The sequence below is a fragment of the Amphiura filiformis genome, chromosome 12 (assembly GCF_039555335.1).
Source record: "Amphiura filiformis chromosome 12, Afil_fr2py, whole genome shotgun sequence".
Lineage (NCBI taxonomy): Eukaryota > Metazoa > Echinodermata > Ophiuroidea > Amphilepidida > Amphiuridae > Amphiura > Amphiura filiformis.
In genome coordinates, this window is record NC_092639.1 from 52,116,830 (window position 1) to 52,142,535 (window position 25,706).

The following is a 25,706-nucleotide window of genomic DNA, read 5'->3' on the forward strand; positions in this document are numbered from 1 at the left end:
AAACAAGTGTCACGTACGATCTGAGGATAGTGACGTCATACTAGTGAAGTCTTGATATCAATACATTGGTTTTTGTTGTTGGCGGTGGTGGTTTTTTGGGTTTTTGGGTTTGTCCGAATAAATAAATAAATAAATATATTAGGCTATTGCAGTGGCAGTATCGTTCAAATATTAAGAATAACCCTGTGTAATGACGTCACTAATTGACACAGGTACGTTTACTCTGTCCCCACCTTCTTGTATTGCGCTGGGATAGGGGTTACAAGGGCCTGATCCTACCTGATTAATATTAATCGCAGCAGACAACAGAAAACGCGACGTCTGACAACATGGCCAAACTCCCGCCAAAACCTCGTACTAATATTGGCCTTAAATATCACAATATAATCCGACGTTATTGTGGGCATTCCCGTTGCGTCAGACGTCGCGTTTTTGGCTGTCCGTATGCTATTACCAGCAGACTGTTCTTCCTTGTGTGTGAAAGATGAGCCAAAATCCACTCTTTAAATAGTCTTCCATGTACACTTAATCATGGTTTTTATGGAAGATAGGCCCAACTCCATGGAGTTGGACCCTTCTCCCACAAATATTGGGTTAAAGAGGAATTTTTGTTCTTCCATGAAATCTGCTTTTCACTACAATAAACTTTCATGCTAACATATTACATGCTTCTACTTGTGCAATTAATGGATAATTACCCAATTTCGTATTCAGACCTGTACCGTTGCCATGGAAAAAAAATAACATATATAATTTTGAATGTATGTATGGCCATGTATTAAAGGTTCCATGAAGATGAAAACATTCTGTCTATAAAACGTTGGATTTGGGCCCTTCTTCCACTCAGGTATTCATTTCTTCTGGGAACAACGGAAAATTAGTCGTCAACATGCCCGCAAGGCCTCCGACTATATTTTGACTTTAAAACAAAAATATAATCTGAGGTGCAGCTGCATCAGACGTCGCGTTCTCCATTGTTCCTCCACTCAAATGATCAGCTTTGACAGGGGCGGGGCTTTGTTTGCTTTATGGACGTCGTCGGCAACGGAAGATGCTGTGGATGTATTGCGGGTGTTATGACGTTGCGACAAACGCAGCGGAGTATTTGTATTTCCGTTTTCCACAGCGAGTACAATTTCCAGCAGCGCCTTTTGCTGCAAGACAAACAAAGCCCCAATTAACGGTTATCATTTGAGCGGAAACAATCGAAGGTCGCAGTGGATCGATAATGCAAAGGAAAAACGCCCGCAAAAACGTCAGACTATATTTTGACTTGTAAGGACAAAATAAAGTTCGACTTTTGGGGGCGCTTTGTCGCTGCGTCCATTTCCGTTGTCCATTAATACTTAGTTTGAGTCAATGCACAGTGTCAACACCCTATATTATAAATATTTTTTCATACAGCTCCAACTCCGTTGGTGAAATCAATATTCTATTATTGACATAGATAAAGAAAGTTTACATATGCATTGTGATAATACACGTGCGATCGAATATTCTATACAAGCCGCACCTGGATCTTAGGTGAATGGGCTATAACTGTAATTCTCAAAATTAAATATATCACAATTTTAACTTACGATTTAAAAATTGTTACGCCAAATATGCAGTAAAAATGTATCCAGAGCAAACAGCAATGGCCGCTAAATAGTGTATTTAATTTCAAGTTAGTGTATTAAAAACAACTTAAACCTGTGTTTTACCTGAAAACAAATAGAATTTCCTTGTAATAGCAACACCATATGGGATACTAGAGCATGCGCAAATCGTAATAATGTGTAGAATAGAACTTGATGGTATCTCATATGATAGTCGTACTATGCTTAGCCTGAGTCGCTCGGCCTATCTCGAACAAAATCGCCATGCGTTATAGCTATTGAAAACGAGAGAATTCGCCGTACTATCACGGCAATTTTTGACACGAAGATATAGGGATGATGACGCTGTGCAATGAGCCCCTCAATTATTAATGGAAACTGTACAAAAATATAATCTCCAACTGAATTAGCATATGGAAAGGTTTGGCTACAAAACGATTCTCTTGTAAACGCATCTATGCACAGTTTCCACCTCGATACACCTGAGCACACAATTTCGTTCAAGAGCTTCTAAGCAAGCAGTGAATTGTCTCTACACAGTCTTTGTTTACACTACACGGTTGAGTGTATAGCATCATAAGAGCTGTGTGAGCTTCTAGCTGGTGACTAGTGGAAAATAGGCATCTGTGATTGGTTTTTGTCAAAACCTCGAGTGTTCCCTTTTATTTTAAATATCGAACGAAAGCTAACACTTCCCCCTAAAAACACTTTTATTTTCATTACGTCAACAGATAACGCAATTATATCATATAGCAAGGCGAATGTGGTAAAGCTATTGAAAACGACCTATCCAAGGACGATCTTTGACCAAAATGTAGGTTTTAAAAGTCAAAACCTCAAGTGATACTTACAATATTTTTCAGATTTTATGTCATTAAATGAAAAAGCACACTGAGGGGGGGGCCTATGTTGTTCATTATACTACATGTAGCTTCATTTCAATGAACAATGACCAATTCTCTTTATATTACAAATCATGAGAAAAAAGTTACTACTATTTCACACGAGGTTTTTTTTCTTCTTCTTCTTTGTAGTTTTGTATGAATAATCCGGATGGATAATATAGAAAAATTCTTTAGAAAATTCCAATTCCAATAACCTGGACAAAAAAAAAAAAAGTAAGGGTTTTTCCCAAATAGTTACGGAACGTATAAATTGTTGTCCTTTCGATTTCTATTATCTGCAATAATCATGATAATCCCCGTAACAATCCCAGGGACGCCGGTAGGTTTGGAAATAAAAGTAGTCCCAATATATATTTTTTTTCCTATTCTCATGCTGCTGACCAAAGTGTGTTTCAGCATAGACCATTGTGTCGTGGGACTCGGCAACACAACATTACTGACTGAAATGACACTATCTAATTTACAATATGTTAATTCTGTGTTTGAAAATGTAGGCCCTAAAATAAGTTGGTTTTTTTATTTTGATTTTTTGAGTTGCGACTGTTTTCGTCCTGCGAAAACGGTTCACCTCTTAATACGCAATCCACGCGCATGCGTATTGCACTTTTTATATTCTGTGATATTTTTTTTTCACTTCTTTGAATTTGTTTTGTTGTGTTTCTTTTCTGTTTGTGAATCCGCTTTGACTTGCTTTTGTGGCTATTGTGAATTAACCTTTAAAGAGATTTCAACGCCAAAGTGGCAGAAAATTGTTATAATATAGCCTGCAAACATTGATATATCGTCATAGCTATAGTTCCGATTGCACAGCGTCGGTCAATATTGAAGTTTGCCTCAGTTAATAGTGAAAGGGACAATCAACTTCAATTTTGAATCTCGTTCTCTTATTTGGAGGGCCAGTTTACGGGGATAACCGAATTCATCGTCAAATTTTGAAGAGAAGGCTTAAAGTTTGCAAAGACCTTTTCCCTCTCATCAACATGGCAGGCCAATTAGCTATTCTTTTCTGGGTGATGTTAGTCATTTCACTTTCAGAAGTCGACTGTTTTAAGCCAGCAGGTAGGTTCATTTCATTGTTTTATAATGTTGTTTTTCATACCATAATTATATCCAAGTGCGCCTCTACAATACACCATACCCAAACTTACAGGCTGAGTCAAAAAGAAGTAAACTCATGTTTGAGGGACTGTAACTCGAGATCTGCAATAAAAATACCATGCACTGGAAAGAGCAAATTCTACAGTCTAATAAAAAAGAAGTGTTGCAATTGCTCACAGCAAACTAAAAGTTATACAGGGAAGTTATACTCATTTGAATACAACCACCCATTTTTGTAGCTGCACACGGTTGATTGATTTCCATCCATTTCAATTTCGACGAATCAGCAAAGTGCTAACAGGATTTATTGTTGAAAAGACAACTTTTGCTTTTAATTAATATTCAACAACAAAGTCCATGACGGTACTATAGTTTGTAGGGATACCAATTCAAGTCTTTACGAACGATCCAGCAGAAGCTTGATTGGGGAATGTTGGGTAAATAATTGAGCTGATCTTTGGTCTTGCTGTAACGCATGTCTAACTCTAGCAATGTCCACTTGTGATCTAGCCGTTCGTGGTCTGTCTGAAGCTTCCTGCTGTCTGTTCCTTAGTGTCCCATGCACATTGAGCTTGTTCACGTTCTTACTGCTACAAATATACTACTCCATTACATGAAACCCGGTTAGCTGTAGGAAATTGGAGACGAAAAAGACGCTGAACTTCAGTGCGACTCTTAGTTTCATGATACTTCGTCGGGAGAAACGTGCGCTCCCGTGCGGTAAATTGTGGTGCCATATGTTGTCATTTGGCCCGCTTTATTATAATGTAGTGCAATGAGGTAAAATTCATATTGAAAAGAGCCCTTTAACATGTAGTAATTATTGATCGAAACCACACCTGCCACAGAACTTTATTTGCATTTGAATATCGCGCGTTACCAATCAATATAATATGTAGGCTCCTACTTGGGAAGTGAAACCGTGTGCAGCTACAAAAATGGGTCGTGGTATTCAAATGAGTATAACTTGAGTTTGCTGTAAGCAATTGCAACAATTCTTTTTTTATTTAGACGTGTAGAATTTGCTCTTTCCAGTGGTATTTTCATTTTCCTTACAGATCTCGAGTAACAGCCCCTCAAACATGGGTTTACTTCTTTTTGACTCAGCCTGTATTTGCCTGGAATATCTCCCCTTTATTAACGGTGATGTGGACTCGTCTGCATAGACGTCGATCCTGGAGATGCTGGGGATAAATCCCCGAATATTTTGCCAGGGGGATGGTCCATACAATCATCCCCCCAATGTTGACGCCTGTATGTGGGTTTCTGACCAAATTAACCTCATATTTGGTCATTTTAGCCCCCAAATTGCAAATTTTTGCGTGTTTTGCGCACATATATTTCACTTTTGCACCATATTTCATAATTTTAGCTTCAAATGACAAAAAATTTCGCGCGCTTTGAGCGCATTTATGCCATAAACTTATTTGGTCGACAAAAGGTGCTGAATTCACTATACTTCAAGAATTTTTCCAACCCCATCCCCCCAATGTCAAAATGAAAGGGATTTATGCCACGTATTCACGGGGTATACCTTGTAAATAAAACGCTCTAAAATGGCATAGTAAAACAGCTCACTGTAATGGGCTTTAGGCCGAGTAAAAAAATACATGTTTCTCGTCCGTGCCCTCCTCCTTTTTTTTTTTTTTTTCAATGTTCTTTTTATTTTATAAACTTTCAGTTATAACTTGTTGAAAAAGATGTTTCAGAAGTTGAAACTTATTTTACAGCGTTGTAAATGCATAATACATCATTTAAGAAGAGTTTTGTGATCACTAGAGGGACATATCTATAAAAACAATAAAATGAAAAGGGCCTCCTCCTTTTTCTCAGATATCAATCTGTATGTCGATTACCCAAAATATGGTGCCAAATACAGGTATTTAGTGTCGTTTTCCAATAAAAATAGAAAATTAAAAGCCCCTCATCCTCCTAATTTGAAAAAACCCGGACGAGAAACATATTTTTATTTTTACTTGGCCTTATCTTTATCCCATGTGCACGACTTTTTCTGGGAAGTGGAAGTAGCGAACATTTTTTGGTCTATTATTTGTCAATAACTGCAATACATATGAATATACGTGGTAATTTTAAATGGAACCAGTGCCTTCCATGACTCATTTCCTATAACAGATCAATGTAGGCCTATTTCCCTACATAAATAAACTGTATTATTTAAGCAAAATTACCAGAACTGGAAAATTATGGCCTGGAGGTTCCGATCCGCCTTAAAGACAAAATCGTACATTTTGCATGAAATTGTAAAATCTCTACTTTGTAGAATTTCATTTTCATGATTTAAAATCAAAACATTATTGAAAAATAACACTTTGATGTTTTGCAAAAGTTCATTCTTAAAGAAGAGAATATCATTGTCGAAGGTTGCCGACTCACCAAAGATCGCCTCCTACTCCTTCATCCAGCCACAGATCCTGGAAAGAAAATATTTCCAGGATCTGTGATCCAGACACGGAGCTCATGGTCGCACGAGTGGTCACACCTAGCCTGAATCCTTCTGGCCTCTAATGGCGGCGCCTTTTATTTACCCACAATCCTTCACGTTGCCTTATTCACCAACAGCACAACCCGATGACCGTGCGTAGTTGTTGAAAGACTGAAGGATCCAGTCTAGGTCACACCCTTCGCAATGCTCATAAATTCACCCAGCTGCGTCAGGACTTCCCGCCCGCTTCCAAAACTTACCATGCCCTACTTTGTGAACTTGCTAAAGAAGTATTGTTTTATTTTTAATTCTCCTTGTATCCTGCATGCACAGTGGCCGTGCAATCCCCATCTTTTGTTCCGCAGGAACATATTAGCCCACATTGATCAAAACACCCAATACCAGTTCTTAGCATATCGTCTGTTTGTAAAACTTGCTAGAAGCATGAATTATAATTATGTCTGAGAAAGATACTGGTACTGAGAGCTAAATGCTGTATCTTGTACACTAGGTTGTCAAATAGTTGCTCGGCTTAATAGTAATGAAAGTGCATGGAGGCTAGGAGATGTAGCAGAGACATTTCACCCCTGTTAAGTATGTAACAAGACATCTCATTGGTCTTGCTGTGTGGCATCACAATGGCCAAGTTCTCAGTTCATTGACCTTTTTCTGTGCTAATGTTATTGGATCTTGGGATGTGACCCAAACCAATAACAGTAATACAACACTCTCGTACCCAAAGACAACAAACATTTTTTGCATTTGAATTTTGTAACTTTGCCTTGCAGAGATTCGGCTAAATTTATAAACTACTATCTAGACTGGCCCCCAGTCTCGGTTCGGTTCCATCTCTGGATAATGTAACAATAAATAATTTCATAATGCCCTATGAAAAAAATGCCAAAGTCCTGTAACCCCCCCTTATTTTCTTCAATGCCAAAACCCATTCCTCTTCATCCACAAATCGACGCCACTAATTACACCTACTACAGTCAACCATGCAGCAATATAGAAATATACTCGTATTATAAGTGAACGCGAAAGTCCATTGAACGCTGATTCCGAGACTGGTCCAATCTGTTAGAGATCTCCCTTCCAAATATTCGTTCAACGAAGCACGTTGTTTCCGATGTCAATTACGAAAGCCCCGCCCCAGTTTCAATTCAAATATGGTAGCACAAAGCTATGCCGCGGGATGTGACGCAAGATCGGATGGGACACTTGTCAACAACTGAGAGGTATTGAGCTCAAGTGGCACGCGTCTGATAGACCCATGGTACGCGCAATAATAAAAGGCAACCACTCGACTCGGACTTAGGCCTATTGTCCATATTGCGTATATTATCGCGTGCGGTTTGCAAATGTTTGCACATTATTTAGCTAGGGAAGCCTTTTCAAATATCCCCGCGCCCCTTAGCTGCGTTGATTGGTCGGATACAATATCGTTGTTTAGTCGCTTACACAAACGTTAATGTAGTGAAAACATGGACGTGGTATATAGAAAGATTGCGTGACTCCAAATCCGTAAAAGTGAACTCCCAGCATTTTGTGGGAGCTGGAAGGCAAATTGCTTACAGACTGGGAGGGTCCATGTATTGGGTTGATTTTTAATGCTATGCCGTTAATCTACATTACCAGTCGTTCTCCATGGACCCGAGGGAGGGTCTAACTACTATCATGACTATAATTTATAGTCTGCCTTTGCTCAGAATACTTTGACCCACAGCCATGTACCTGCCCTAGATCCACCTGGATTCTTACAGTAGGACTATATTATAAACATCTCAAAGAAAGTAACTAACCTCACTTAAATAATGAACATTATTCACAAATTTTATTTGTGCACATTTTGACACCTCATTTGTAGCAATTGACTAAATATTGACGTCACAGCGTACATTTAAATCAACGTAACCCAAGATTTCAAAGTTGCAGTAAATTGTATTGATTTTGTATTCAGTGTAATGGAAGGAAATCTGTGTAATGATATCTGATTGTTTTTGTATTGTTAAAATTTGTATGTAAGTGCAACTTTCAAATCTGGACCTCACTACATTAAATTGATAGGTGTTTTATTGTTTTCTGGGCTATCGTATCAAATGAGGTGTCAAAATCCGCAGAAATAAATTCTGCTTCCAACGCATTTTACATATATTTGTAGTACAATACCGTAGCCCCTTTTTGAGTAATGACCATTATTTAAGGGGGTTTAGTTACTTTTTGAGATGTTTATTATACTGGCTATAAAATTGACTTATCACAAATGTTACTTCAGGGAAAATATGATATATGCCTTTACATTTACAAATGTATATTATTAGCTGATTATATACACAACAGGAAAGTGAAGACTCAAGCACTGGAGTAATGCATATCACAATACAAAATGATTGAAATTCACTATCATGAGTCAAGGAAGAGTAGATTTATTTCTTTATCAATTAATCAAATTAATCAAATTAATCATGGATACTCTTCTTGTTTAATTCCCATTTTGAAGTGTATTACACAATGTTTTTTTTCTTCTTTTTTTATATAATTCTATTTTAAAAGTGCAATATTAGTGTCTGTAAATATATGTTTATATCATAATGTGTGTTATATAATGGCAATCTTAAAAAATTATGCATGTTTGTTGTTTTTATCTCTGAAAATTTATCATGTAATTTGACCTATACGGTCACCTTTCGAAAAATGTTAATAACACTGTAATAAGAATGAATGAATGAATGAATGAATGAATGAATGAATGAATGAATGAATGAATAACTGAATGAATTTTATGAATGAAAGAAAGAAAGAATGAATGAATGAAGGAAGGAAGGAAGGAAGGAAGGAAGGAAGGAAGGAAGGAAGGAAGAAAGAAAGAAAGGAAGGAAGGAAGGAATGAATGAATGAATGAATGAATGAATGAATGAATACTCGGCAATATTTTTACAATTTTTGTACACCGTCGTTGAAATCACTGAATGAATGAGCCTTTACCGCAGCGTATAAGATTTTTATTTGTTTGGTTTGAAAAGCTTAAATTCCTTTCTCTGTCATCCATAAAGTCGCATGCAGTTTTATGTCTCCAAGTTAATATGCATTTGATTTCTTTATCATGATGTATTGTGATCTATTGCGCATTGCATGCCAGGATTACATTGGTTAATTGTTAAATATAGTGCTTTGTACCGTCGTAAAAGTTCATTATCATGCACGATTCGTAATGTTAATGCTAATAACGAAAGTCATTACTTAAAATATTGGCTTTGTTTATTTTTAAACGAATTCCTGTGGGTATTCATTATATAAATCCACTTCCGCTTGCATGGTTTTGAACAACGGTGTTTGAACTCTCAACAAGTGCAACCAAGGAAGTTTAAACATTACCTGATTTATATTTTGAAGTAAATATCAAAGTAAATCATCCTGGTCTATAATTTAAATCTATAAAAAAACTATCAACATCACTAACATCAGGCTACAGCGATATCAACAGAAAAATGGCACAGGATCGAACATAGTATAGGCCTAAATATAAATATAAATATAAATAACATTTTTAGAGGAGGGAGCTCTCTATTCGTACATAAAGTTTACCCCCAAGGTAACGGAGCCCAGGTGCGCCATGTTTACGGTAATGACTACCTTTTGAATAGAGAGCTCAATTCCAGGAAGGGAGAGCGTATAAAATTTCCAAAAAAAATCTTGGGATTGAGCTCCCTATTCAAAAGGTAGTCTAAGGGAGTGTTCATTAATACTTTGGGGGGGGGGTTGGAAAAGTTGGAACCTCGGACGTCAAAAAAAATTTGATCCCCCCTAAAAAGGGTGAATTTTTTTTGATCCCCCCTTTTATGGTCTAAAATGTTTTTGATCCCCTCCCCCTTCATGTCCTAAAAAAACCCAAAAATATACATCATTAACAGTGGCATAGATTTCTTTTTGACATTGGGGTTGGAGAAAATTTCTTGAAGTCCAGTGAATCCAGCACCGTTTGCCGATTAAATAAGTTTATGGTACAAATGAGGCGCGACGCGAGCAAAAAAAATTTGCCATATTGAAGCTAAACTCATTAGCTAAAAATACCGTTTGAAGTTATTACTCATTGGAGTCATAGTGTTACACCCAAATTGTACAGTGCGCACATTTTGTTGATTTGTAGCTTGAGATTACAAAATTGAATACTTAACATTCATGCGCGCTCCGGAATGTACATGCCTTCTCGTACAATTTACCCCGGAATTTTACCCTCAATTGTTTTGATCCCCCTTTTTTGGACCCAAAATTTTTTTGATTCCCCCTCCCCCACAATATTTTCCAACCGCCCCCCCACCCACCACCACCACCAAAGTATTTATGAACACTCCCTAACTATGTTGTCATTACGCTCCTGGATGCAGTTGAGCACTCCCTGATTATCTATGATAGTACAGGCCGACTCTGGAATAGTTTGGCTGTTGACACCATGGAATGTTAATTCTTCCATTCCACATGTTCCAAGGAGATGGTTGTCCAGCCAGATTTTCTCCATCGTGTCGTCTGACGATCGCCTTTAGGAGTGAAACCACGGACGGTGAAACTCGGAGTATCGACTTCTATTCTGGAAGGTCTAAACTTGAAATTTGAAATTTAAATCATATTTTTAAAATGCTTTTTTGTTACTTCACACTCCCTATAGAAAACATGACCTTAACTCCCACACAGGGGGTTGTATTTTAAATGGATTTACCCATTCAGGTAACCTCATTTGAAATTCACACTACCTGCACTTTAAAATCCAAGGATTAAAAGTAAATCCCAAGGGATTGTAACTAGGGACCAATCAGGTATAAGATTTAAAATTAATTCTTTAAGATTGAAAATTCAAATCTATAAGATTAATTTTAAATCTGAAATCTGAATCAGAAATGTTCTCCATGCCGATACCTTTTATATTTTTATATTATACAAATCGATGCATAAAAACGCTTAATTGTGAAACTTATAGAGTATGAAAGTATAACCTGTACAATTTCATTAAAAAAATCAAGTTAATAATTTTATGTTCATTCTTCATCTGTTCATATCCGTGAAGACTAACATATATGTAACAATTTGTCATCGACATATCTCAAAGTTTGAAAATATTGCAAGCATTTTGACCAAGCCCCATTCGACCAATCATCAAGCTACAGTATAACTTTCCAAACTTCGACCATACGGAAGTAACTAAGGGCCATGCGGTTCGCTTTGTAACTCAGGAAGTCAGAATCTTGTGATCACGAATCCCGACTTCTTGTGTTCCTGACTTAGCCAGTTTGAAATAAAGAAATAGTAAAAATATAAAAATTAAATCAACTCAGGATCTCGGGAACTCATGAAATCTGTTCAATCTGCCAGAATTGTCAAAAAGTGACCGAAAAGAACCAAAATGGGTCCTTTTTAAAGGTGGGCGACACGTCCCCCTAAATTTTGAAGCATAAGAATAACAACTTTCAAATTCGTCTGCTCTAATCACCAGCTGATGTGTATAACCACGAATGTTACCGTGAGTGTAAGTGGCCACCAGAGCCCAAGACCTGTCGCTATGTGTTTACCGTGGAATGGCAGGAGTCAATGTCAGCTGCCTGCTTTGACTGTCCCTTCAACATGACCGACTGTGATCGTCCTGGATGCATTCCCGCTAATGGAGTTGAGCGTCCAATTATCGTAGTGAACAGACAGCTGCCTGGTCCTCAGATTCAGGTAATAATTACTAAAACAGTAGGCCTATGTTCGTTCTTATTGGTAATTCTGAGACAGGAAAGACTACGTTAGCACTGTTATTGTTGGTGGTGTGACAGAATGTCTTTAATTTCAGATTTTAGCTAATGCAGCTCAGGATTTCTCTGTTTACTCTCGGGTCACGGAGGGCCAAACTCGTTTCAAATATCTGTGTTTGAGAGCCAAATTGCACCTTGTTTTGCTATGTTTTATACTGTCCATTTCGGATCTGTTCAAGGGCTGGCTAACCACACTTGGTCGGATCATGGAAGAAAGGGTCGGATCTGACACGCGGGACGCCTATTGAGAATCCTTGAGCAAGTAATAGTAAAAAGCCCAACAGAATTTTGCAATTGTTTCGTTTACTTTTCTAATTTGTTTATTTTGGAAAATTTTGCATTCACTCACCACTCATACATGATCAGAAGAACATCCCACACACGTTACAGATACACAAATCATCCGCATCGAAGCGTCAATAATCTCCTGGAAATTAGAACCAGAATTAAGCCGTAACTCACTATGACCAACTCTCACAAAATGTGCATAAAGTTGGGTTCTTGCTTTGGTCTTTAAAAATCAATATTTCTTCCACAATGTCTTTTGTTTTCTATTAAATTGTGTCATGATTAAGGGGGTACTACACCCCTGCCCAATTTTGTGCCTATTTTTACATTTTTCTCAAAAATTATAGCGCATTGGGGACAGGTGAGATATGTATTATAGGGGCAAGGACTACAACTACTGCACTGGAAATTTTATTTCAGCACAGACAACAGTTGTGGAGTTACAGTCAAAAATGAGGGAAAACCAATATTTGATCAATAAATCAATAACTATACTTGCTTTGAGTTGCTGAAATTTCAGTACAGAGTTGCAGTCCTTGCCCCTATAATATACATATCTTACTTGTCACCAATGTGGTATAATTTTTGAGAAAAATGCAAAATAGGCACAAAATTGGCTAGGGGTGTAGTATTCCCTTAATGGAATGTATCTTCTATTTAATGCTCATTTTGTGGGAGCATGTGATTGTGAGTTGAAGTTTTCTGGCTCTCAACCCTCGATACTTTTTTTTTTTATTCCCTGTACTTAGATCTGGTGGTGGGAGAAAAACATGTGTACAAGTAATGGCATATCCACCAGACCCCTTCAATGAAAATTCAAAAGATAGTATTCAATACATAGCTTCATAAAAAATATGTGTCAAAAAGTGAAACCTTTAATAACAGGGAAAGAGAAACAAACAAAACAATACAAAAACAACCAGAAACCACAGTTGTGTTTGACCAAACACGAATATCTATGCCCGTGACCACACCTAACCTCCTTCCCCTATTCACAAACTAAAACTTGGTGAGCACCATGTGAAACCCCTTGTTATAAACTTTCATTTGATATACACGTCACGTAATGCCCATATTACTAGACTGGCCCACACTCTCTCTAATACCCTACCAAGCCTTCACTCTCATTTATACCCCATCAGACCATCAATCTCTCTAAAACACCACCAGACTGGACCACACTCTCTCTAATACCCCACCAGACCCTCACGCTCTCTTATACTCCACCAGACACTCACTCGCTCTAAAACACCACCAGACTGGCCCACACTCTCTCTTATACCCCCACCAGACCCTCACTCTCTCTTATACTCCACCAGACCATCACTCTCTCTAAAACGCCACCAGACTGGACCACACTCTCTCTAATACCCCATCAGACCCTCACTCTCTCTTATACTCCACCAGACACTCACTCGCTCTAAAACACCAACAGGCTGACCCATACTCTCTCTAATGCCCACAAGACCCCACTCTCTCTTATACTACACTATACACTCACTCTCTCTAAAACACCACCAGGCTGACCTATACTCTCTCTCTAATACCCTACCAAGCCTTCACTCTCTCTTATACCTCATCAGACCATCAATCTCTCTAAAACACCACCAGACTGGACCACACTCTCTCTAATACCCCACCAGACCCTCACCCTCTCTTATACTCCACCAGACACTCACTCGCTCTAAAACACTACCTAGCTGACCCAAACTCTCTCTAATACCCCACTCAGCCATCACTCTCTCTTATACTCCACCAGACACTCACTCGCTCTAAAACACCACCTGGCTGACCCAAACTCTCTCTAATACCCCACCCAGCCATCACTCTCTCTTATACTCCACCAGACACTCACTAGCTCTAAAACACCACCAGACTGGCCCACTCTCTCTCTCTAATACCCCACCAGTATTCTGTGAAATTGTTTTCACAATAGGTCGCTACATCCATCAATATCTAACTTTTATTAACTTGATCAGGTACTAAATCAAAACAAAGTAAAAAAACAATCAAACAAACAAAAAATTGACCTAGTTGTTTTTGAATTGTTCAAAATTATAGGTTAATCTTTGACCTGATTTAGAAGAATGAATCATTTCTGATGCACCCTGTTCTTGAATTTTCCCCGTCTACAGAAATAAGTAATGTCCAAAGTTTAATATTTTTCAGGAATCGAATATGCTATTTGGTTAAGGACCAATTTTGCCATTTTCGTGTCAGCGCATAATGTGCGTCCATCCGTGGACCGATCTTTTCGTTTTCACCAAAAAAAAGTATTGAATAGGATTTGTTTAAGAATATCCAAAATGGCATTAAATTTTGATAATACAGTTATCGAGTTATTTGTAAAAATAATTATAAAGAATTTACATTTTAGACTTTTTCCTATAAATCAATAACCGTAAAACCTGCCGAATTGTTATCATCATTTTTGAAATGCTCAGAAAATATCTCGCTTTTGATAAAAACAAACAAACAAACAAGAGTGTGGAAAAACTATTTGGACAAATATGACTCCAAAAACTCCATTGTGCTTGGGCAATTATCAACCAGTACGGTGCAATCTGAAGTCAGCATAAAATGCTGAATTTGTCATGCAACCATTTGACATCCGAGATCATATCTTCAAAAATTATTTGAAAATCCAAGCTCTGGCTTTTTGCTAATGCTATAAATGGTGGCTTTCATATTATGTATGAATGATTAGTGAAAACACGTTTGAAAATATCACATTTGTTTGGGTCGTTTTTTATGGGACACCCTGTACATTACATGACCCCCCCCCCCCCTCCATTGCACAGTCTTTGGGGATGGTGTTTGAAAAAATTCTTGAAGAATGGTGTATCCAGGACCGAGAAAAATTTTGCCATTTTGATGCTAAACTGATGAAATATGATGCAAAAGTGGCATAAATTCGCACTTTTGGGGCTAAAATGGTCAAAAATAAGGTTAATTTGGTGAGAAACCCACATACAGGCGTCAACATTATTGTATGGACCATCCCCCTGGCAAAATATTGGGGGAGATTTACCCCCCAAAGCTGGCATAACTTACACCAATTCTAATATAAACTTCTTTAAGAAATGCCATTTTGTAAAGTTTGCGTCTCGACTATCCTTTTGGCTGATAAATTAGTTTTCTCTAGCGCTAGCCTTTTGAGTAACGAGAAAGGACTAACTAATTCAAGCCTCTGACACCACTAACTGACTAAGGCTGTAATACATTTCTGAGACACAGTTAACTTACCTAGCCTGCTGTATATAGCCTCCACTGCCCCATATTCAAATCGGGTTGTGACAACACTTTAAAACATATCATTTATCTTTCACAGGTTTGCGAGGGTGATAACGTCCAAGTCAAGGTTTGGAATCGTCTTGGGAACTCTGAAGGTGTTTCCATTCATTGGCATGCCATACATCAGCGTGGCACTCCATACATGGATGGTGCAACAATGATAACTCAATGTCCTATTTCACCGCAGTCAAGTTTTACCTACAATTTTAAGGTATGTAGTAAAACCAATGGCATGGCGAATGGAAGGCGGGTTATTCTTTCTTCCTTTTTCTCATGCTGTACCACAATTTTAAGTATTGTCGCTCGGGCTTTACATGCACATTTTACCGCACGATCCTGAAACCTAGGATTGAGTGCAGATATCAGAACGAACGGTCCCCTTTTTTGTTTTAGATAATCTATTCACGATTCGAACCCAGAAAACACAAAACGTTTTACAAAAAATTATATGCCGGGCTATATAAAGGATATATAAAGGTATAAAACGTTATTAAGTCTCCGGCAATCACAACATTATACCTTATAATAATGTTAGGAACGAATCACATGGTTTTATTTTAAACACATATTGACCATAAAAACAACAACAAAAACAGCCGTATCTCAACACGCGATATTCAAAATTCCCGGGCGACGAAATTGTCTAGTGCAATGACGTCCCAGTAATACAATGAAGGCTGGCGACATTTGAGCAGAAATAACCATGACGTCATTGCTCTAGACAATTTCGGGCGGGAAGTTTGAATATCGCGTGTTGAGAGACGACTGTTTTTATTCGTTTTTGTGGTCAATATGAGTTTGTTTTAAATAAAACCATGTGATTCGTGCTTGATAATTATTTTTCTAACATATAAGGCATAATGTTGTGATTGCCGGAGACTTCCTTTAATAACATTCAAACACATTTTTGCCATATTTTACAATAACATTTTAACAACATATGAAAAAAGTTGTAGTGTTTTTAAACGTTTTAAAAACGTTTCCACGACCTTTATACAATCCGATATTTAAATGTTATTAAAACGTTTTGACCAAAATCAACATACTTTATAACGTTAGAGTATGGTAACTCTGTAGCACATGAAATAACAAGGGGTTTTGTTGAACATTCAATATCCTGAAACAAGCGAATACAATGTACATGCAAGGACAGTGAATCAATAACGTAGGATACCACCAGGGATGCTGTACTCACCAATGGTGATACCACTAGTCCTTCAAGAATGACTATCGGCTGAGGTTAAGCCCCCTAACCCTCCCCCAACCGATGTTCTTCTTGAAGGACTAATTACCACTAACGGTGATTAGGGTTGGTATTTTCGCACCATCTAGGTCAGCGTTTAGGATGCCACATTTAACTGTGCACACCGTTTGAAGACCTGCTCAAGGATGACAATACGTGATGGTATATGAGTGCCCCCGGGTATATTATGTAAGGGGTCGTTTTTATTGAGTTTTCGCAATATTTTCGTTTATTTTCGTCATCTGTCTCAATTTCTTATAGGCATCTCCTGCCGGTACTCAATGGTGGCACTCACACTCCAATTGGCAACGAGCTGATGGCGCTTTTGGTGCTTTCATCATTAAGCAAGCTCCAAATCGTGACCCCAACAGTGACCTTTACGACTTTGACCTTCCGGAGCATGTGGCCATTATACAAGCTTGGTCAAATCTACCCGCTAGTCCGATAGGTGCAACTACCGGAAATTCATTAACGATTAACGCCAAAGGACGATTTGAAAGCTTCGAACGCGAAGACAGTGATGAAATAGTGTATACCCCTCGAGAAATATTCCGTGTCCAACCGGATAAACGGTATCGTTTCCGGGTCATCGGAAATAACGCTTGCCATTTGGAAGTCAGTATAGATAACCATAACCTTACTGTAATTGCAGCTGATGGCGCTCCAATACAAAATATTTCCGTAGATCGTATCGGGGTGGGTTCCGGAGAAAGATTTGACTTTGTGTTGACAGCCGATCAAGATGTCGGTAACTACTGGTTTCGTGTTCAGGTATCCCGTGGGTTCTTCTGCCGAAATGGTCTCCAGGAAGAACTTGCCATTCTTCGCTACGAAGGCGCACCGCAAGAGGACCCTGGGGATCGAGCATCACCTGAAGGCGGCCTCATCTTGAATCCTGCGGCCCTCGAAACCCCTAATGGAATCACTCTGCTGCAGATTGACTCCACAGGTAATGAAACTATATGGCGCCTATAATCAAAACTCACTCTCATTCACGTGATCTTTTTGAGCTTGCATTTACAATGCCCAACGCTCCCTGTTTTAGTTGGGGGCGTTGTGAATCCACAGTCTTTTCTGAATTCACAGACCTGTTTGTGAAGTCACCGCGATACAGTACCAGGTTTTATATGATTTCTCATACTTTTTCACTTATTTCAAATTTTGCAGCGAGTGAAGTATTTTGGTAGTCTATTTAGGGATGAATAGGTTGGAGCCGGTTTCTGTTGTTCTAAACAAGGGAACGCAGTTCAACCGCCGGTCAACTGGTGGTCGAGTTTTGATTTCGGCCCTTAGCTCATAATAGCTTTTTTGGCTTCAAATTCATCTGTGTTAATTATAATTCTAGTTGTGCATTTTTTTTGCGAAAATGCCACACGTTCTAAGATGTTATACTGTTATTACACACAGCGCCCAGAAGTTGTGGAATTAATAATATATTGTCCGGGAAAGCGCGTAAAATTATGTTAACTCTTTTTGGTAGCTGCTAGCTTGCTGCAAACTCCTGAGGTTGCCTGCCGGTAATAATTACTTCATTAAGAAATATAAAGGTTCAAGATTTTTTAATCGATCTTATTCTCTTATTTTTACCCTGCAGATGCTACCGATGAAAAGTTACAAAGCACACCAGATCAACAATTCTATTTTGAACTTGGTTCAGCTAGACTTCCTGGCAGCCATATGTTTGACTCCGAGGATTACCCAAATCCACCACTATCGGAAGCCACAGAAGGTTTCTTCCATGTCAACTTCGTAAGTTTCAAATTTCCGCCATCTCCACTGCTTACCCAAATGGAGGACATCAATACTAAGGAATTTTGCTCCGCCGGTGTAAATCTTGCTGAGAGGAGAAGTGTTCCAGCGAATACTGTAACTGCATACAGATAGCCAAAGTTGGCCTTGGCCAGGTAAGATAGAAAAAAGAGAGAAAAAACATGGATTATATATTATTGTGTGCTACCTGTGAACATTGCAAAATAGAGTGGTTCTCGAACTAATAATTTATCTACTTTTAAAACTGTAGTATCAATTCAATCTTTTTAATTATAGAGCAAATTTCTAGGGCAAAGTGGTTTGCGTCTTTGACTTTGGTTTAAGAGGTTCTGGGTTCGATTCCTGTTGGAGATTTTTAAAAAACTTTGACATGAAATCATGTCGATGGACAGGAAAAACATCAACCGAAATCTCAAGAGTACGCCCAGTTTTGTACCCCATAATAATATGGTACCTTTTCACTCTGAACTCGATTTGTTAATTCAAGGCATGGTTTATCATAGAAGAGGCTTTGCTAAAGTCAATAATCACATCGAGATTTATGCCATTTAATCATGGCAATTGCATATTGTTTTCATGCACATTGCCGTAAAGGTATCATTGGAGAACATCTGGACACTGAGGTTAGATAAGGAAACAAAATGCAGAAGAAAAATATAGATCTAATTTGTAAAAATAATTAGACACACGATTCTAAAACAGATTTTTTTTTCATCTTCAGGTAGTTGAAGTGGTGTTGGTTAGCGAACGCTCCACCCATCCTATGCATATTCATGGCTATTCTCTCCGAGTAGTAGGTGTCGGCAAACTTCCAAGAGGAACCACTGTTGAAGATGTGATCGAATTGGATCAACAAGGTAAGCTCCACCCATCCTATGCATATTCATGAGCATTCTGCCCGAGTAGTGGGTGTCGGCAAACTTCCAAGAGGAACCACTGTCGAAGATGTGATCGACATGGATCAACATGGTAAGTACCACCCATCATCAATGATCATATGCATATTCATGAGCTTCTGCCCGAGCAGTGAGTGTCGGCAAACTTCCAACATGAACCACTATTAAAGATGTGATCGACTTGGATCAACAAGGTGAGCTCCACCCATCTTATGCCTATTCATGGGCATTCTGCCCAAGTAGTGGGTGTCGGCAAACTTCCAAGAGGAACCACTGTTGAAGATGTGATTGCCTTGGATCAGCAAGGTAAGCTCCGCCCATCCTATGCATATTCATGATGAGCATTCTGCCCGAGCAGTGGGTGTCGGTACGCTTCCAACAGCAACCACTGTTGAAGATGTGATCGACTTGGATCAACAAGGTAAGCTCCGCCCATCCTATGCATATTCATGAGCATTCTGCCCGCGTAGTGGGTGTCGGTAAACTTCCAACAGGAACCACTGTTGAAGATGTGATCGACTTGGATCAACAAGGTAAGCTCCGCACATCCTATGCATATTCATGAGCATTCTGCCCGAGTAGTGAGTGTCGGCAAACTTTCAAGAGGAACTACTGTTGAAGATGAGATCGATTTGGATCAACAAGGTAAATATTTATTTTTGTCATCATCATCTCTACCCCCGGTCACTTAAGTATTATGATGCATCCTCTCTCCAGGTAATATTACGAGGAAACTTGACAATGCTGTGCTGAAAGACACCATTTCAGTGGAGAGTGGCTCCTACTACATCTTTCGGTTTCTGGCTGACAACCCTGGACAGTGGTTGTTCCACTGCCATGACATCTTCCATCTTATGGTAAGTTATCACGCTTTAAATATTTTTTAAAACGTTAGGTCCCATCTCTAGATTTTTACGTCTAAGATCTGCAGTTGCGTAAAACCATGGAATTCCATGGTAAAACGCGGCAATGTTGGAGAAGAAATCTTCAAACATTACCAATCTGAGCTGAAACTCGTATGGGTAGAGAGGAAAACGCGCCGTTTGTATCAACAGAAACACACACGCAAAAATGTCGGACTAATAATAATTGTCCAAAATACGATTCTGTGTGCATGCGCGCGTCTTGTCACCATTTTGGATAGAAAAGGCATCATGGTGCCTTCGTGTTAATTAATGTTTTCCTTTTGTCTATCATTTAATTGTTCTCATCAGGATGGCATGGCAATCGTCCTGCAAGTAGGTGAGACATCAGATCTGCCTCCAATACCGGAAGACTTCCCACGTTGTGGTTCCTGGTCTAAACCAGCTTACGAAAACCAGAAGGAGAGAAAGAATGGAGAATCGGTTGAACCTATCGAGCCGGCTGAAAAACGTAGGAAACAACCGAGTGCCGAGTAGGACTAATATACATGAACGAAAATATTATAGTAAAATATAGAATTCTTCTTCAAAAGCTTCATAGCTATGGTGTCACTGGTAATACTTTAAATTGGTTTAGGTCGTACTTAAAGTGGTAGCTATATATTAAGAATACAATCAGTCAATGTTAACTCTACACTCTCTGATTTTAAGAATGTAAACATCGGCATTCCACCGGGTTCGATCTTAGGTCCACTGTTGTTTATAATTTATGTTAATTCTCTTCCTGAATGTATTGATTGTAAATGTGTTATGTATGCTGATGATACATCTTTGCTTTTCAAATCATCTGACCCATATGCTCTTCAGTCTCAGATGAATGATAGCTTGTTAAAAATTGCTCGATGGTATGGAATCAACAAGCTTACTCTTAACATTAAGAAAACCAAGTATATGCTTTTTGGAACAAATCATACTTTGAAAAATTTTGATGACATTTCACTTATCTATGGTAATGAGTCTTTCGAAAAGGTTGATAAATTTAAGTATTTTGGGGTCATGTTTGATCCAATCTTAACTTGGAATGAACATATCAATTATATTTCTTCTGTTATTTCTAAACGTATTGGTGTCATTCGCAAAGTTAAGTTCTATCTTCCTCCAGTCACATTAAATTTACTTGCCAATGCATTGGTCTTCCCACATTTTGATTATTGCAGTCCTGTTTGTTCAAACTGCATTTCTGACCATTGTAATTCTCTCCAAATTCTTCAAAATAAACTTGCTCGTGTTCTTTTGTCTGCCGACATTAGAAAACCCATTTCTGATATGATGAACACTACAGTATTTCCTGTGACAGATTAAATGAAAGATGGGATAAATAGCTTCTTGTAACTGTTTTTAAATGTCTTCATCATGATGCTCCTTCTTACTTACCTCTCATGGCAATTTATTTTTACTTCTTCAATTCATGTACCAGAAGTCAATCTTGTAATGCACTTCTTGGAATAACAATTCAGGGAAACGAACTTTTTCTTACAGAGGTGCCTCAGTGTGGAACAGACTGTCTTCTGATGTTCGCAGTAATCTTACATCAATGAATGTGAATATGTTAAAATCAAAGATAAGCATTTAATTCACACCTTTCCACCTCTGTTAGTACTAAATTATCACTACCTGTTTGTTAAAATTCATGTCTTATCTATAATAATAAATCTATAATAAATTACTGAGTTTGGCGACTTGGTAAGGCTAAAAACTTCTACGTTTTACATTATTTCGGAAAACGGATTTTTGCGTTGCGTAGAGTTAAGTTGTCCGCACCCCAATAAAACGTCCAATTTTGTTTTTGTTTACGTTAAGGGTGTCAAATTATGTTAATTAGTTTCAAAGCCACTACCAGAGCACCTGCATCCTAAAACTTTTCACGCCAACACAATACACTAATGGTGACATAGCCTGTGGTGTGAGGATATTATGCCTGTAGTCTCAACTATTACATGACACAGTAGAAGTATGCCTGTAGTCTCAACTATTACATGACACAGTAGAAACTCAATTAACATCTATTGTTTATTCAACTAATTTATCAACATTAGCATGTATTCTGTGTTTTTATGGAGAACCTATAGTCAACAGTAGAGTGTTTATTTATTGAATTAGTTTGTAAGTGAAACTTTTGAAGGACAAATTAATCAGGGTTGCCAAACTTGTTGGTAACCCAAATGGGTGACTTTTGAACAATTTCACTGAGACTTCCAATATGAACAGATCATGGTTAAGAAAAACACAGCTGCACAGTGGTAAGAGTACGACAAATATATCCAAAATGGGCTAACAAATAAAAAGTACAACAAATGCATAGAAATCTAAAATATCAGATCACCCAGCAGGCCACAGGGGGCCAAGAGGGATGTGAATAAAATTGTGTTCATCTGCTCAGTGATGTAGCCAGGACTTTTGCATGAGGCGGGGGCAGCAAGGTACATTTCAAGGTGGGGGACAAACTTGGATGAAAATTATAAAAAATGAGCTAAAAGGTACAACAAATTTGTCCAAAATGGGCTCAAAAGTACTGTAGAAACAAATGCATAAAAATCTTAAATATCAGAGCCGCCAGCATCCCACAGGGGCAAGACTTCTCACAGTGGATATGATATGGTGGCAAGAAGACTTGCTTCGATCATGATCTAATTGCAATTTCAAGCCATTGATTTATATGGAAAAGATACTAAATATTATACTTCTAAGTTCTAAATGATAATCTCCTCTCATACCTTTAATCACATTAAATAAAACATTTACATGTACACAAAATATACAAAATTTACCAAACGCGGAAGACTCTGACCGCGAAAGACGGGTGACCGCTAGTTATATAAACTACATTTTATCATCTTGATTTGTAAATATTACCTACAGTATGTACATGTACATGTAAACATTTTTCAATTTTGATTTTCTTTTGTATTGTGTAAATTATCTCTTGAACTTAAAATCTTGTATTATGTAATTATATTATCAGGGTCTCATCCCAGTTTTTGTAAACCGAATGAAATACCCTGAATAAAGATTATTATCTATCTATCTCTATTTCCATGTCCTTCACTGTTGAGGTAGTAAGGGCAACGTCATCTGCAAATCGGAGGTCTGTTAATTTTTCTCCATAAACATTGATTCCTCTTTCATCCAAAGGTAGTTTTTTGAAGATAGCCTCCATAGATGTTGTGAATATCTTTGATGACAACGTATCTCCTTGTCTAACTCCTCTGGATATCTTAACAATTTCAGAAACGTCACTATCCAGATGGATTCGAGATGTTGCATCTGTGTATATATCCTCCAGAATACAAACATACCCTTCATTTATACCTATTTCGCTCAGTGCTTGGAAGCGATCCTGATGTTCTACGGAATCAAATGCTTTCTCGTAATCAATGAATCCAATCATAGGTCAAGTTTGTATTCGTTTGACTTTTCTATGAGTTGATTTATTGCAAGTAGGTGGTCCATGGTCGAGAAACCTTCTCTAAAACCCGCCTACTCTCGTGGTTGATGTTCATCCAGTTCTTTGTATTTTGAAGAACTTTTGTGAAAATTTTGTACAGATGTGAGAGAAGACTAATGGGTCTGTATTTTAATAACTTAATTCAACTACTTGAAATCCGTGTAAATTCTGTTATGACTACGATATATAGCTCAGATGCAGAGTCTGGAATAAAGTTGTCCAACCATGTCCTACCCGCTCTGAGCGTGTTCTCGCTATAATTATTATAGTATGTCAAATAAAATACTGCCTCCAATACCATCACCATCATTGAAATAAATGTAAATACAGAGGAGGCTAATTGTCCATTTTCACAACTCAAGGTGCCCGGATGATTTTTTTTCTACAACCATAACGGGACGCAAAATGCTATAATCATGTTATAACCCATAGGAAAGGCATTAGGGTTAGGGTCAGGTTAGGGTTAGGGTTAGGGTTAGGAGGGTTTAGGGTTAGCGTTTAGGGTTGGTTAGGGTGATTATTTATTATACTAATATAATAGTATATTATGTGTATGCACTTTATAATCAATAAGTATGATAAACAAACACCTTTCTGGCACAATGACTCATAGCATAGTGGTGTAGGCATTAGACTATGAATCCATAGATTGTGGGTTCGAACCCCAGGTAAACCGTTGTAGAATTTTAAGTCTAGTAAATTTATTTTTACTTTATTAGCTTTTATTAAGGGAACTGTAATGAGCGTTTGGAGCGTTTCGACAGCATTTTTTGTGGGACATGAGAGCACATCAGACCTATCGAATTGCATTCTGAATACGAAGAATGTCTTTCTGATATCAAATAATTTTCATTTTATGAAATTCACGATATAATACAAATTTTATGACAAATTATTAAAATTTGATATTTTTCACATTTGATATATAACAGTCCTCGAAGTAAATTTTATAAATTTAATGATATATTCTTAAAGTGTATGTCTGATTGTGCTCTTATGTCTAACAAAAATAGGTGAAAACGTCACTATCCGAGCCCTTCAGATAATATTCACATAAGTGTGTCACACTCTCCTCTGTACTTTGTATTGACCCCTCTTGATATCTGCATAAATTTGACTCCGTAGTAAAGTCACTTTGACACCCCCCCAAGAGTTATCTTGACTCTCTCAAATACATACTTGACACTTTTATGTACTCAAAAAACTGGAGAAGTTATCTAGAGCCGAACGGACTCTCTATGGCTGAATCAGGACTCTCCCGGGGGGCCACTGCCATTACAAGGTGGACACTATGCTCATGTACAAAAACGCGTAAAAATGGTAGTTTTTCACGGACGGGCGATGTACGCGCGTACAGTGCAAAGGGTGTCAAAATTGCCAAAATCGGGAAAAAAGAGTCTACTTTTACAACAGCTTGGATGCGTGTAAAGGGTATATAAAGCATTTATTGACGTGTACAGTTAGATATCTTAACGATTACAGTGAAATAAAATGCATGATAGTGATAGTTGACAATTTTTCACAGTTTCATTACTCAATTATTTTGATGTGAGCAAATGTTTTGTTAGAGGCCAATAGGGCCTATATAATTGCTAAGAAAATCTTATGCAAGGCTTACTTGAAAAGGGTGTGATTTCAGACTTGATTTGAAAATACTTGTTTAGGGTGTGGAAAACATGACAAAATACTTGTTTAGGGTATTCTGAAATCGAAGGATAATTACTTGTTTAGGGTCCATTTTGAAAGTCCATACATGAGCATGGTGTCCACCTTGTAATGGCAGTGCCATTACAAGGTGGACACTATGGCAGTGCCCCCCCGGAGGACTCTCTATAGTACTCGGGCATTCGGATCCAGAGTAATTCGACATTTATTTTTCTGTGTGAAGAACAATAATCGATTTGCTAAACTAGATCAACCACAAATTCATCAAAATTTTAGACATTTTAGTAATGTGTATAATATCAGCTATCTTCAGAAGATAGCAATAAATATTGCATAATATATTATCGAGGGC

The 25,706-nt window shown here is 38.0% G+C and overlaps 2 protein-coding genes across 2 annotated transcripts in view; both read left to right on the plus strand.

The window, feature by feature from the left end:
• LOC140166378 (uncharacterized) overlaps nt 1–105 on the plus strand; it is a 12,622-nt gene extending 12,517 nt beyond the window's left edge. The window contains exon 7 of the mRNA XM_072189829.1: nt 1–105. This exon is cut by the window's left edge and continues 1,188 nt beyond it. The gene's annotated coding sequence lies outside the window, so the exon portion shown is untranslated.
• A 3,378-nt stretch (nt 106–3,483) lies between these two features.
• LOC140165537 (uncharacterized) lies at nt 3,484–21,915 on the plus strand. The gene is made up of 8 exons (XM_072188822.1): nt 3,484–3,562; nt 11,530–11,753; nt 15,450–15,623; nt 16,917–17,604; nt 18,250–18,521; nt 19,147–19,282; nt 20,039–20,178; nt 20,536–21,915. The coding sequence occupies exons 1-8, from the start codon at nt 3,484–3,486 to the stop codon at nt 20,719–20,721; spliced, it is 1,899 nt and encodes a 632-aa protein (XP_072044923.1). The 3' UTR covers nt 20,722–21,915.
• Nucleotides 21,916–25,706: the final 3,791 nt, after the last annotated feature.